This window comes from Mobula hypostoma, chromosome 10 (assembly GCF_963921235.1).
Source record: "Mobula hypostoma chromosome 10, sMobHyp1.1, whole genome shotgun sequence".
NCBI lineage: Eukaryota > Metazoa > Chordata > Chondrichthyes > Myliobatiformes > Myliobatidae > Mobula > Mobula hypostoma.
This window is the reverse complement of record NC_086106.1, coordinates 28,521,530-28,536,522: the sequence shown is the minus strand read 5'-3', so window position 1 is coordinate 28,536,522 and position 14,993 is coordinate 28,521,530. Positions and strand designations below refer to the sequence as shown.

Below are 14,993 nucleotides of genomic sequence, written 5' to 3'. Positions count from 1 at the left end.
AATGGTGCGAAAAAAAAAAATCCTTTGGATGAAAATGTCTTTTTCGTGAGAGGTCAGAGAATGGCCTGACCGGTTCAAGCTGGCAAGAAGGCAACAATAACCCATATAACCATGCGTTGTGCAGGAGAGATCGCTGAACGCACAACACATTGAACCTTGAAGTGGATGGGCTGCAGCAAAGGACCATGAACGTACACTCATTATCTACAGGGAGCACTCATCACCGATAGCAGTGACCGAATAAATACAACACACAAGGCAGGTGAGGAGACAGCAGCAGAAGTGTTGGCTGGGCATCAGCTGGCCTGAGTTCATTACCACTCTTTCTACTGAACATATGTATTGGATATTGCAGAGACATTAATACCTGAAAGTGTTTAAAACATAATTGACTTATTAGTAACAGATTAAAGTCCAGTTTGGTTATTAGGGCCAGAAACAACAGCATAAACAATACAAACCAACTCACCAGGGTGTGTTGAGCACCATAGGTAATTACACAATCTAATCTCTGCTGTCATCTGTGACCCTTCATTTTTTCAGCTGCAGTGGTATTCAGTACATGGCTTATTTAAACATTGTGTTCAGTGTGAACTCAGTGTCTCAGCAGATCAGAAGACAATGAGTCCCTTCTCACTCTCTGAGCAGGTAATGGCCTCTCTCCAATGTGAACTGAATCAGGTACGTTCACTGAACAGATCCGGTCCCAGTAGATGAACGGACTCTCACCAGTGTGAACCTGCTGGTGTTTTAGCAGGATCGATTGTGGGTGAATTCCTTCCACACTTGGGAGCAGATGGAGGGCCTGGCTCCAGTGTTCTGAGTTGACCCGTTCCAAAGTTCTGATGAAGGGTCTCGGCCCAAAACATCACCTGTTTATTCCTTTCTGCCTGACCTGCTGAATTGCTCCAGCATTTTGTATGTGCTGCTCTAGATTTCCAGCAGCTGCAGAATCTCTCGTGTTTATGACCCACTCCAGTGTGAATTTACTCAGTTGACAGTGAATCCCCTCGCCCACTCAGAACAAGTGAACAGCCTCTCTCCAGTGTGAACTCGCTGGTGTGTCAGCAGGTGGAATGGCGGAGTGAATCCTTTCCCTGCAGTAAGCAAATGAATGACTTCTCCCTGATTTGATCTCGTTGCTGTCTGAGTGAATCAGATGATATTGTGACTTCATCACATACGTGGAGCAGTTTATCCAGTAAACGTGCTAGTTTGTTCTCAGGGACCTGAATCAACGGTCTGAGGAAAATGGGTATGGAGAGTAGAGGGAAGTGGTAACCTGAGGGGTGGGTCAATGCTGTCAGACAGATTGAACCATATAGGAAAGGCAAACAAAAAGGAAGTGGAGGCAGGTGTTTAAGTTAAACACCAAGACTATCAGTGCTGGAATCTATTAAGCGATGGAGGATGAGAGGTGACCTGGTAGAGGTGTATAAAATGATGAGTGGCAATGATCATGTGGATAGTCAGAGTTTTTTTCTGACTAACACGAGGGGGCACAGTTTTAAGGTGACTGAATAGGGAGGAACGTCTGTGTTGCTGATCAACATCTGGTCTGACGACACATCTGGCAGCTGTTCTCCTATCCTTCAACCATCATAAATAGCTCTCTTCGCTGAGGTGTTTCTGGATATGTATAGCCACCATGTCTCTGGTGAAAACAGCATCTGTTTCTCTTTGACAAACGCTTGTGTGTTGCTTGAAATTCCAGCATCTGCAGATTTCCTCATAACCAGGGAATCAGATTTTTTTTTGGGGAACAACGTGGTGAAATATTCCAGTGTGGTAAGAGTCTGGAATTATTTCGCACATGGGAATTGATGTCGGGTGAATTTGTTAACCAAGGGATATGGGGTGAAAGTTGTTATTTGGAGCCTGGTCAAAATTCGGCCATAATACCACTGAATGGAAGGATAGGCTGGAACTGCTCCCACCTCCCCAGAACAGGCAGGTGAAGCGTTTGTCGGGCCTCCCATCCCATGATACTCCCCCTTCTCCAGCCTGGTATCCCTTTTGCCAATCACCTGTCCGGCTCTTGGCTCCATCCCTCCCCCCCTGTCTTCTCCTATCATTTTGGATCTCCCCCTCCCCCTCCCACTTTCAAATCTCTTACTAGCTCTTCCTTCAGTTAGTCCTGACGAAGGGTCTCGGCCCGAAACTTCGACTGTACCTCTTCCTAGAGATGCTGCCTGGCCTGCTGCGTTCACCAACATTTTTCGTGTGTGTAGCTCTGATTCCCTGGTTCTTGCTTTAGCACCAGCAGAAAAGGTTTATCTCCCCACACTGCTAGATAGCTTCATTATAGAATCTTTAAATTATCCTTTGAGTGGCCTCACCTCAGAGTTACACATGGGAGGTGTGGAGAGGCATATAGAACCTCACTGGCTTCAATCAGCCTAGCTGTCGAGTCTTGGAATGCAGCTGTGAATGGGCTAATGAGTTAAACCAATCCTTCAATAGGTTTGACAATTGCTCTCCTGTTCACACATCCTTGAGCACACCAATCCAGGCGCCGAGGCTCCCAGTACTTCCTCAGCATCAATTCCTCCCCTACCCACCCCCGCCCCAGGTTATCACGTGGATGAACAACACAGGATACAGTCTACATTCCCTCCTTGCCTTTCACCTGCCATCCACATCTCCACATACCAACTGCTAATATAGCCCTCACTGTGGGAGGGGAAGAGCTCCATTCAATGCAGGTTGGCACGTCCACTGTATCCTGGAGGATGGACGACAAGACTGGCAGAGCACAGTTTGTGTGGCTTCAGAGCTGTGTGTCCAGACATTGCTATAAGCAGCCCTGGGGTCCCACGGGGGACTGTATTGCTCCCTTCTCATTTACCCTTTTAGAGCGGGTGGCAATGTAGAACGCCTTTGGCTCAACGGGGCTTTGGCGATAATGGGTCGAGGCGAGGTAGGTTGCCTGTGTAGAATACAGACAGGAAGAATGTGTGGGAGGCCGGTGCTCTGTGCTCAGTGTCAGATGTGGGAAGTCCAGGAGACTACCAGCCTCCTGGACAGGCACATCTGCACCAGGCGTGTCGAGCTGCAGCTCCTTCGGGACTGCGTTAGGGAACTGGAGATGCAGCTCGCTGACTTTCATCTGGTCAGGGAGAGTGAGGAGGTGATAGAGAGGAGCTATAGGCAGGTGGTCACACCGTGGCCTGGGGAGATGAATAAGTGGGTAACAGTCAGGAGAGGGAAGGGCAGGAGTCAGAAGTGAGAGAGTACCCCTGTGGCTATACCCCTTGACAATAAGTACTCCTGCTTGAGTACTGTTGGGGGGGGAACGGTCTACCTGGGGGAAGCAACAGTGGTCACGCCTCTGGCACAGAGTCCGGCCCTGTGGCTCAGAAGGGTAGGGAAAGGAAGAGGATGGCAGCAGTGATAGGGGACTCTATAGTTAGGGGGTCAGACAGGCGATTCTGTGGATGCAGGAAAGAAACTCGGATGGTAGTTTGTCTCCCAGGTGCCAGGGTCCAGGATGTTTCTGATCACGTCCACGACATCCTGAAGTGGGAAGGAGAACAGCCAGAGGTCATGGTACATATTGGTACCAATGACATAGGCAGGAAAAGGGAGGAGGTCCTGAAAGCGGACTACAGAGAGTTAGAAAGGAAGTTGAGAAGCAGGACCACAAAGTAGTAATCTCAGGATTACTGCCTGTGCCACACGACAATGAGTATAGGAATAGAGTGAGGTGGAGGAGAAATGCGTGGCTGAGGGATTGGAGCAGGGGGCAGGGATTCAGATTTTTGGATCATTGGGACCTCTTTTGGGACAGGCGTGACCTGTACAAAAAGGAGGGGTTGCACTTTAATTTCAGTGGGACTAATATCCTAGTGGAGAGGTTTGCTAAGGCTATTGGGGAAGAGGAGGTTGGCTCACAAGTAGAGAAAGCTTGTAGACTGCGAGAGGGAGGATAGGCAGGTGATAGAGAAGGGATGCTCTCAGACTGTTGGTTTGAGATGTGTCTATTTTAATGCAGGGAGTATTATGAACAAAGCGGATGAGCTTAGAGCGTGGATCAGAACTTGGAGCTATGATGTTGTGGCCATTACAGAGACTTGGACGACTCAAGGGCAGGAATGATTACTTCAAGTGCCAGGCTTTAGATGTTTCAGAAAGGATGGGGAGGGAGGCAAAAGAATTGGGGGCATGGCACAGTTGATCAGAGATAGTGTCATGGCTGCAAAAAAGGAGGAAGACACGGAGGGATTGTCTACGGAGTCTTTGTGGGTGGAAGTTTGGAACAGGAAGGGGTTAATAACTCTACTGGGTGTTTTTCATAGACCATGTAACAGCGACATCGAGGAGCAGGTAGGGAGACAGATTCTGGAAAGGTGTAATAATAACAGGGTTGTCGTGGTGGGAGATTTTAATTTCCCAAATATCAATTGGCATGTCCCTAGAGCAAGGGGTTTAGATGGGGTGGAGTTTGTTAGGTGTGTTCAGGAAGGTTTCCTGACACAATATGTAGATAAGCCTACAAGAGGAGAGGCTGTACTTGATCTGGTATTGGGAAATGAACCTGGTCAGGTGTCAGGTCTCTCAGTGGGAAAGCATTTTGCAGATAGTGATCACAATTCTATCTCCTTTACCATAGCATCGGAGAGGGATAGGAACAGACAAGTTAGGAAAATGTTTAATTGGAGTAAGGGGAAATACGAGGCTAGCAGGCATAAATTGGCAACAGACGTTGTCAGAGAAATGTATGGAAGAAATGTGGCAAATGTTCAGGGGATATTTGCGTGGGGTTCTGCATAGGTACGTTTCAATGAGACAGGAAAAGGATGGTAGGGTACAGGAACCATGGTGTACAAAGGTTGTTGTAAATCTAGTCAAGAAGAAAGGAAGAGCTTATAAAAGGTTCAAAAAACTAGGCAATGATAGAGATCTAGAAGATTATAAGGCTAGCAGGAAGGTACTTAAGAATGAAATTAGGAGAGCCAGAAGGGGCCATGAGAAGGCCTTGGTGGACATGATTAAGGAAAACCCCAAGGCATTCTACAAGTATGTGAAGAGCAGGAGGATAAGACGTGAGAAAATAGGACCAATCAAGTGTGACAGTGGAAAAGTGTGTATGGAACCGGAGGAGATAGCAGAGGTATTAAATGAGTTCTTTGCTTCAGTATTCACTACGGAAAAGGACCTTGGCAATTGCAGGGATGACTTACAGTGGACTGAAAAGCTTGAGCATGTAGATAGTAAGAGGATGTGTTGGAGCTTTTGGAAAGCATCAAGTTGGATAAGGCGAGGGAGGAGATTACTGAGCCTCTGGCGATGATCTTCGCATCATCAATAGGGACGGGAGGATTGGAGAGTTGTGGATGTTGTTCCTTTATTCAAGAAAGGGAGTAGAGATAGCCCAGGAAATTATAGACCAGTAAGTCTTACTTCAGTAGTTGGTAAGTTGATGGAAAAGATCCTGAGAGGGAGGATTTATGAACATCTGGAGAGGCATAATATAATTAGGAGTAGTCAGCATGGCTTTGTCAAAGGCAGGTTGTGCCTTACGAGCCTGATTGAATATTTTGAGGATGTGACTAAACATATTGATGAAGGTAGAGCAGTAGATGTAGTGTATATAGATTTCAGCAAGGCATTTGACAAGGTACCCCATGCAAGGCTTATTGAGAAAGTAAGGAGGCATGGGATCCAAGGGGACATCGTTTTGTAGATCCAGAACTGGCTTGTCCACAGAAGGCAAAGAGTGTTTGTAAGTGGGTCATATGACATGGAGGTCAGTGACCAGTGGTGTGCCTCAGGGATCTGTTCTGGGACCCCTACTCTTTGTGATTTTTATAAATGACCTGGATGAGGAAGTGGAGGGATGGGTTTGTAAATATGCTGATGACACAAAGGTTGGAGATATGGATAGTGTGGAGGGCTGTCAGAGGTCACAGTGGGACATTGATTGGATGCAAAACTGGGCTGAGAAGTGGCAGATGGAGTTCAACCCAGATAGAAACATAGAAACATAGAAAACAGGTGCAGGAGTAGGCCATTCGGCCCTTCGAGCCTGCACCGCCATTTATTATGACCATGGCTGATCCTCCAACTCAGAACCCCGCCCCAGCCTTCCCTCCATACCCCCTGACCCCCGTAGCCACAAGGGCCATATTTAACTCCCTCTTAAATATAGCCAATGAACTGGCCTCAACTGTTACCTGTGGCAGAGAATTCCACAGATTCACCACTCTCTGTGTGAAGAAGTTTTTCCTAATCTCGGTCCTAAAAGGCTTCCCCTCTATCCTCAAACTGTGGCCCCTCGTTCTGGACTTCCCCAACATCGGGAACAATCTTCCTGCATCTAGCCTGTCCAATCCCTTTAGGATCTGATACGTTTCAATCAGATCCCCCCTCAATCTTCTAAATTCCAACGAGTACAAGCCCAGTTCATCCAGTCTTTCTTCATATGAAAGTCCTGCCATCCCAGGAATCAATCTGGTGAACCTTCTTTGTACTCCCTCTATGGCAAGGATGTCTTTCCTCAGATTAGGGGACCAAAACTGCACACAATACTCCAGGTGTGGTCTCACCAAGGCCTTGTACAACTGCAGTAGTACCTCCCTGCTCCTGTACTCGAATCCTCTCGCTATAAATGCCAGCATACCATTCGCCTTTTTCACCGCCTGCTGTACCTGCATGCCCACTTTCAATGACTGATGTATAATGACACCCAGGTCTCATTGCACCTCCCCTTTTCCTAATCGGCCACCATTCAACTAATAATCTGTTTTCCTATTTTTGCCACCAAAGTGGATAACTTCACATTTATCCACATTAAATTGCATCTGCCATGAATTTGCCCACTCACCCAACCTATCCAAGTCACCCTGCATCCTCTTAGCATCCTCCTCACAGCTAACACTGCCACCCAGCTTTGTGTCATCCGCAAACTTGGAGATGCTGTATTTAATTCCCTCATCCAAGTCATTAATATATATTGTAAACAACTGGGGTCCCAGCACTGAGCCTTGCAGTACCCCACTGGTCACCGCCTGCCATTCTGAAAAGGTCCCGTTTATTCCCACTCTTTGCCTCCTGTCTGCTAACCAATTCTCCACCCACACCAATACCTTACCCCCAATACTGTGTGCTTTAAGTGTGAGGTAGTTCATTTTGGTAGGACAAATATGATGACAGAATATAGTATATAGGATTAATGGTAAGACTCTTGACAGTGTGGAGGATCAAAGGGATCTTGTGGTCTGAGTCCATAGGACACTCAAAGCAGCTGTACAGGTTGACTCTGGTTAAGAAAACATACGGTGCATTGGCCTTCATTAATTGTGGGATTGAGTTTAGGAGCCAAGAGGTAATGTTGCAACTATATAGGACCCCGGTCAGACCCCATTTGGAGTTCTGTGCTCAGATCTGGTCGCCTTACTACAGGAAGGATGTGGAAACTATAGAAAGGGTGCAAAGGAGATCTACAAGGATGTTGCCTGGATTGGGGAGCATGCCCTATGAGAGTAGGTTGAGTGAACTCGGCCTTTTTTCCTTGGAGTGACGGAGGATGAGAGGTGACCTTAGAGAGGTCTATAAGATGAAAGGGTGGATACAAGACTTTGCATATAATACTGAATCATGTCATCTGCAGAAATTCTCTGATGATTCAGCAATAGTTGGGTGTATAAAGGGAAGACGGGAGGATGAGTACAGGGCCTTGGTGGAGGACTTTGTCAGATGGTGCAAGCTGAATCATCTGCATCTCAACATCAGTCAGACAAAGGAGATGGTGATGGACTCTAGGAAGACTGAGACTGCACTGCTCCCTGTCACTATCGATGGTAAGGACGTGAGAATGCTGAGGACCTACAAGTACCTGGGGGTGCACCTGGATGACAGACTTGAGTGCAGCACCAACACAGAGGCTGTGTACAAGAAGGGCCAGAGTCACCCTCAGGAGACCAAGGTCCTTTAGATTATGCAGGCCTCTCCTTCACATGTTCTACCAGTCTGTTGTTGCCAGTACAATCTTCTACGCGGTGGTGTGCTGGGGCAATGTTATCAACGTGGGTGCTGCCAACAAGCTCAATAAACTGATTAAAATGATGGGCTGTCTTCTCGGAGTCAAACTGGACACACCGGAGGCTGTGGTAGAAAAACAGACCCTATGGAAAACCCTGGCAATTCTGGACAATGTTTCTCACCTCCGCAGGCCACCTTGGCTGAACAGAGGAGCACTTTTAGTGACAGACTAAGACAACTGTGCTGCTCCAAAGAGCGATATATGAGGTCATTCTTACCCTCAGCCACTAGGCTCTATAATGAATCAGCCTACAGCTGGGGAAGTGATGACCCCCTCCTGTTAGACTGTTTTGAGGTAACTTTTTTTTTATTCTTTCTTACTTATCTTTTAATATTTATGTATCTATGCACTTACAATGTTACTGTGACACTGTAATTTCCCTTGTTATCAACAAGTGCCCATCTATATATTAAATATGCAGGAAACAGACTGGGTGTTGAAGATCAAGGTGATTTATTCCTCATTTGTCAAGAACATTAAACTCCAATCATGGGCTGTAAACATCAGCAGAATGAAGCCAGACCAGGACAATGACCACGGTCAAATCCTGGATATCATCAGTAGCAACAATAGGAAAATCCAGCTTTTCTAGTCACTCATTGACTCACCACGATTCTGCAGACTGGATGACCCAGAGGAAGTGAATGGCATCACCCTTGTGTGAACTTGCTGGTGATTCCACAGACTGGATTCTGGGATGAACTGCTTCCCACACGCAGGACAGATGAATGATTATTCCGTAGTGTGAACTCGCAGGTGATTCCGCAGATTGGTTGGGTGCGTGAATCCCTTCCCACATTTGGAGCAGATGAACGGCTTCTCCCCAGTGTGAACTCGCTGGTGTGTTTTTAAGTTGAATGACTGGGTGAATCCCTTCCCACACACAGTGCAAATGAACGGCCTCTCCCCAGTGTGAACACGCCGGTGTATCAACAGCTCGGACGACTGAATGAAACCCTTCCCACACTCAGAGCAGGTGAATGGCCTCTCTCCAGTGTGAACCCGCTGGTGTGCCACCAGGCTGCCTGACCGACTGAACCCCTTCCCACACTCGGAGCAGGTGAACGGCCTCTCCCCAGTGTGAACTCGCCGATGATCCTGCAGACTGGTCGTGTAACTGAATGCCTTCCCACACTCGTTGCAGGTGAACGGCCTCTCCCCAGTGTGAACTCGCTGGTGGTTCCGCAGAGTGGCTGGGTGGGTGAATCCCTTCCCACACTGAGCGCAGGTGAACGGTCTCTCCCCAGTGTGAACTCGCTGGTGCTCCGTTAATTTGTCAGACCGTGTGAATCCCTTCCCACACTCGGAGCAGGTGAACGGCTTCTCCCCAGTGTGAACGCGTTGGTGAGTTTTTAGGTTGAATAACTGGGTGAATCCTTTCCCACACACTGAGCACATGAATGGCCTCTCTCCAGTGTGAAGCCGTTGGTGAGTTTTTAAGTTTAATGACTGGGTGAATCCTTTCCCACATACAGAGCACGTGAATGGCTTCTCCCCGGTGTGAATGCGCTGGTGATTGCGTAGAGTGGCTGGGTGGGTGAACCCCTTCCCACACTCAGAGCAGGCAAAGGGTCTCTCCCCAGTGTGAACTCGCTGGTGTACCACCAAGCTGCCTGACCGACTGAACCCCTTCCCACACACAGAGCAGGTGAACGGCTTCTCCCCAGTGTGAACTCGCTGGTGTGTTTTTACATTGAATGACTGTGTGAATCCTTTCCCACACACAGAGCAGGTGAACGGCTTCTCACCAGTGTGGCTTCGGCGGTGAGTTTCCAGATGGGAAGGAGAAATGAATCTTTTCCCACAGTCCTCACACTTCCATGGTTTCTCCCCAGATTGACTGATCTGGTGTCTCGTCAGTGTGGATGCTTGACTGAAGCGTTGTTCACACTCAGAACGCGTTGGCCATTTCTCTCCACTGTCAGTGGAGCTTTCTGCTTCCATGTACAAAGCCTGCTGATGTTCAGATTCCAGCGGATTGGGTGACTCTTGCAGGTTGTGATCTGTCGTTTGGTTTGAGCTTCCGGTCAGTGAATCCTCCATTACTGACACCCTGTGAAATTAATTTAAATGGAGTGTGAGAGAGAAAGGCAAGTTCTGAAATTTAGACAACTGTGACCACCATCAGGGTGGAGTGATCCTGAAACTGGTGGATCACTATAATTCACATACCACCAGGCTCTAGGGCAGCTTCTACCTCGCTGTTATAAAACTATTAAATAGTTCAGGTGTTGGCGCGTGGCCAAGTGGTTAAGGCGTCAGTCTAGTGATCTGAAGGTCGCTAGTTCGAGCCTCAGCTGAGGCAGCGTGTTGTGTCCTTGAGCAAGGCACTTAACCACACATTGCTCTGCAACAACGCCGGTGCCAAGCTGTATCGACCCTAGTGCCCTTACCTTGGACAACATCGGTGGCGTGGAGAGGGGAGACTTGCAGCATGGGCAACTGCTGGTCTTCCATACAACCTTGCCCTGGAAACCTTCCAAGGTGCAAATCCATGGTCTCACGAGACTAACGGATGCCTATTATTAAAATAGTTTGGAGAATCAACAGGGAACCAGCCCTGCTGCCCAACGAGCCACACCACCCAGCAACCCACCTGTTTAACCCGAGCCTAATCACAGGACAATTTACAATGACCAGTTAACCTACTAACCTTTGGAGTGTGGGAGAAAACAAGAGCACCAAAGGAAACACATGTTCAAGGGGAGGACTGTACAAACTCTGTACCGACGACGTCGGAATTGAGATGCGAATTCCAGTGCTGGCGTCGTACCGACTGCTTCGCTATTGGGGCGCCCACTCCCCAGTGCCACAAGTTTTATTCCTGACCTCACAGTCTACTTTGCTGTGACCTTGCACGCTATTCTCTAGTTGCACTGCACTTTCATTGTAGCTGTTACACTTTCCACAACATTATTGTGTTACCTTGTTCTACCTCGATGCACTGTGTAATGAATTGATCTGTAGGAACAATATGGAAGACAAGCTTCTCACTGTACCTCAGTACATGTAACAACAATAAACCGACACCAATAACCTACAAGGCCATGCCAGGAAGATCTGAGGTCAAGAGTTCACCTTCTTATCAAGAGGTCCATTCATGAGTGTGATAACAGTGAGGTAGAAGCTGTTCTTGAGACTGGTGGTGAGTGCTTTCTGGCTTTTGTATCTGCCCGAAGGAAGAGGGTGAAAAGAGAATGTTCGGGCTGGGTGGGGACTTTGATTCTGCTGGTTGCCTTACCAAGGCAGTGAGAAGTGTAGACAGCGTCCGTGGAGGGGAGGCTGGTTTCTCTGATGTGCTGAGCTGTGTTCACAACTCTCTGCACTGTCACTGCTATACCAAGCCGTGAAGCATGTGGACAGGCTGCTTTCTTTGGTGCATCTGTCGACACTGGTGTGCATCACAGGGACATGCTGAATGTCTAGCCTCCTAAGGAAGTACTGAGGAAACATGTTCTTGCTATAGAGGCAGTGCAATAAAGCTTTACTAGACCATTTCCTGGGACAGCAGGCTTGATGTATGAGGAGAGATATCGACAATTAAGCCTATATTCAGCCAGTATTTAAGAATGAGGTGGAACCTTGACTTCACAATCTACCTTGTCATGATTTCCCACGTTATTGCATACCGACACTGCATTCTCTCTGTAGCTGTTACACTTTAATCTGCATCGTTAATGATTTCCCTTTTTCTGCCTCAATGCACTGTGCAGTGAGTTGCTCTGTGTGAACAGTAAGCAAGGATCAACTTCTTTCACCATCTACACTTGCATGACCTAATACACAAACTGTATTCCTTCCTCCACAGATGCTGACTGACTAATAATTATTTCTAGCATTTCCTGTTTCTCCGGGTTGTTCTCCAGTCTCCAGACCAGACAGGAACCTCGTGGTCTGCTCCCGGCGCCTCTATTATTTTATCAGGGCAGACTCAGCACCCCTGTCCATCACATCCATTTCAAATCTGTGGACCGACAGAATCTCACAACAGGGACGGAAGTGTAAACAAATATCAGAGACTTGCAGAGAGACGCAACACAAGCCTTTTGGCCTACTGAATCCATTTGGTCCATCAGCAACTATAAGGAGTGACTGATAAGTTCGTGGCCTAAGGTAGAGGGAGTCAATTTCAGAAAACCTAGCACATTTATTTTTCACCATAGTCCCCTCCTACATGTACACACTTAGTCCAGCAGTCGTGGGGCAAACAGATCCCTTCTTTGTAAAAGTTGGCATCTTGGACCTCCAGAAAGTGGTCCACAACAGGGGTGATTGATAAGCAATTCGCGCAGTTAAAATGATGATCTTACCAAAATTTTTATATGTATTTCAAAATATTCCTTTTTTTTTAACTAAGACGTTTTTTGATCAGGTTGACTCTATTATTTCATCTTTTGTTTGGAATAATAAAAGACCAAGAATTGGAAAATATCATTTTCAAAAATTAAAAAAGGATGGAGGTCTTGCTCTGCCTAATTTAAGAATGTATTACTGGGCTGTTAATATACGTTACGAGTGTTCTTGGTTATATTGGACCGATAAAAATAAACGTCCACCATGGGTTGATTTGGAATTGAAAGCTGTGAAACAATTTTACTTAACTTCATTATTAGGAGCCTCTTTACCTGTACAACTGGCCAAAATTTCTATTCTAAATTTATATCCTATGATTAAGCAGTCATTACAAATTTGGTACCAATTTCGTAATTTTTTTAAGCTTAAAAAAATTAATCTTCTTAGTTTAATTTATCAAAACCATTTATTTAAACCTTCACTTAGTGATCCTACCTTTTCTCTTTGGAGGAATAAAGGAGTTTTCTGCTAGGAGATGAGTTATACAGCTCTCGTTAGATGCACGTGCAGTTCAACTCTTTGTGTGAAAATGCAGAAAGTTTGAAGTTTCTCCTCATCTCCTTCTACTTTAGGCCACGAACTTATCAATCTCCCCTGCTGTGGACCACTTGCTGGAGGTCCAAGATGCCAACCTACAAAGAAGGGATCCGTATGCTCCACAACCACTGGGCTAAGTGTGTAAATGTAGGAAAAATAAATGTGCTAGGTTTTCTAAAATTGACTCCTACCTTAGGCCACAAACCTATCAATCACCTCTCGTATGTACGTTGAATGTCCGATGTTCAATCACAAAGCAAGCTCACCACCATCTTTACTCTGATAGAAGGGACGGAGGTTTGATTTGTCACCAAACGCTCAAACAAACTGCTACAGATGCGCTGTTGGAATTATTGCGACTGGTTACATCTCTGTCTGGGATGGCCGCCTGAATGCACAGGAACGTAACAGACTGCAGAGAGACTCACCCAATACATCAGGGGCACGCCCCATGATAGTGTCTACATTGGGCGGTTAGCACAACGCTTTACTGTCTGTAAGGTCGGGCTTTAATCCCCACCACTGCCTGTCAGGACGTTGTACGTTCTTCCCGTGAACATGTGGCTTTCCTCTGAGTGCTCTGGTTTCCTCCCATATTCTATCACGCGGCACCACAGTAGCAAAGTGGTTAGCACGTGCTATTACAGCGAGGGGTTTCGCAGTTCAGGCTTCAATTCCAACGTCACCTGCAGGAGTCTGTCCGTCCTCCCCGTGGAATGCATGGATTTTCTCCGGGTGCTCTGGTTTCCCTCCCACAGTCTAAAGACATACGTGTTAATAGGTTAATTGGCCATTGTAAACTGTCCTGTGATTAGGCTCGGGTTAAATCAGGGGTTGCTGGGCAGTGCACTGGAAGGGCTATTATACGCTGCATCCCAACAATTAAATACATATTCCAAAGATGTACGTTCAGGGTTAGTGAGTTTTGGACGCACTATGTTGGTAACGGAAGCACGGTGATTTGTGGGTTGCCAAGCACAATTCTCACCGATTGGATTTGTTGCAAATGATACATTTCACTATGTTTCAATGTCCATATGACAAATAAAGCAAATCTTCATCTTATCATAATCTTACAGGAGGTGCTGCCTTAAGAGGGTAAAGTTTACCCTCCACCTTCGTGCAACTCCCTCGGCAGGAGGCACAGGAGCCCGGAGACCCACCACCACCTTCAAGAACAGCAACTTCCTTCAACCATTCAGTGCTTGGACCAACCAGCACAACCCTAATCACGTCGGCCCAGCAACACCATGATGCTGATCACTCTGCACAACAAAGGACTTTGTCACTTTTGTTCAAATCATGTTCTTGCCTGTAAAAACTTGTGTATAGTTTCTGTTGAACTTGTGTTTCTGTTTGTGAATGCTGCACATCAGATGCTCTGTGCCTGTGATTTCACTAGTGTATATGTACAGATGCTATGGTCACTTTACTAGGTACAGCAGTGGTCCCCACCCTCCGGGCTGCAGACCGATACATTGCCCGCGAAGAATGCAGCGGTGGCCGGAACGCACCCAGCACATCTTTAAGAAAAAAGCCGAAGTAAACAAGTTAATTAATTAGGTGCCACCCGGCATGCAAATGTGGGCTCAGATCAGAGGTGATTGCCGATTGCGTTGCCGATGATCTGGGCTGACATTTACGTGCCGGGCAGCACCTAATTAATTAGCTTGCTTATTTCGGCTTTTTTCTTAAAGATGTGCTGGGTGCGTTCCAGCCACTGCTGCAACCCTACACGCTTCGCGGCCCGGTATCGATCCGCGGCCCGGAGGTTGGGGACCACTGAGGTACAGGATTGGAACCTGAAGTGGATTTCTACGCTGTAGCCCATCTACTTCAGGTTTCAATGTGTTGTACATTCAGGGATGTCCTTCTGCACACCACTGTTGTAATGTGTGTTTGTTTGAGTCACTATCGCCTTCCTGTCAGCTTGAACCAGTCTGGCCAGTCTCCTCTGTCCTCTCTCATTAACAAGGCATTTTCACCCACAGAACTACCACTCAGTAGATGTTTCTGTTTGTTTTTCACACCATTCTCTGAAACTCTACACACCGTTGTG

The 14,993-nt window shown here is 46.9% G+C and overlaps 1 protein-coding gene across 1 annotated transcript in view; it reads right to left on the bottom strand.

Moving 5' to 3' along the window:
* LOC134352467 (uncharacterized) overlaps positions 1-14,993 on the bottom strand; it is a 192,867-nt gene that overhangs the window by 106,986 nt on the left and 70,888 nt on the right. The window contains exon 7 of the mRNA XM_063059744.1: positions 8,779-10,097. Coding sequence (XP_062915814.1) covers positions 8,779-10,097 — 1,319 coding nt within the window. The remainder of the gene's footprint in view (positions 1-8,778; positions 10,098-14,993) is intronic.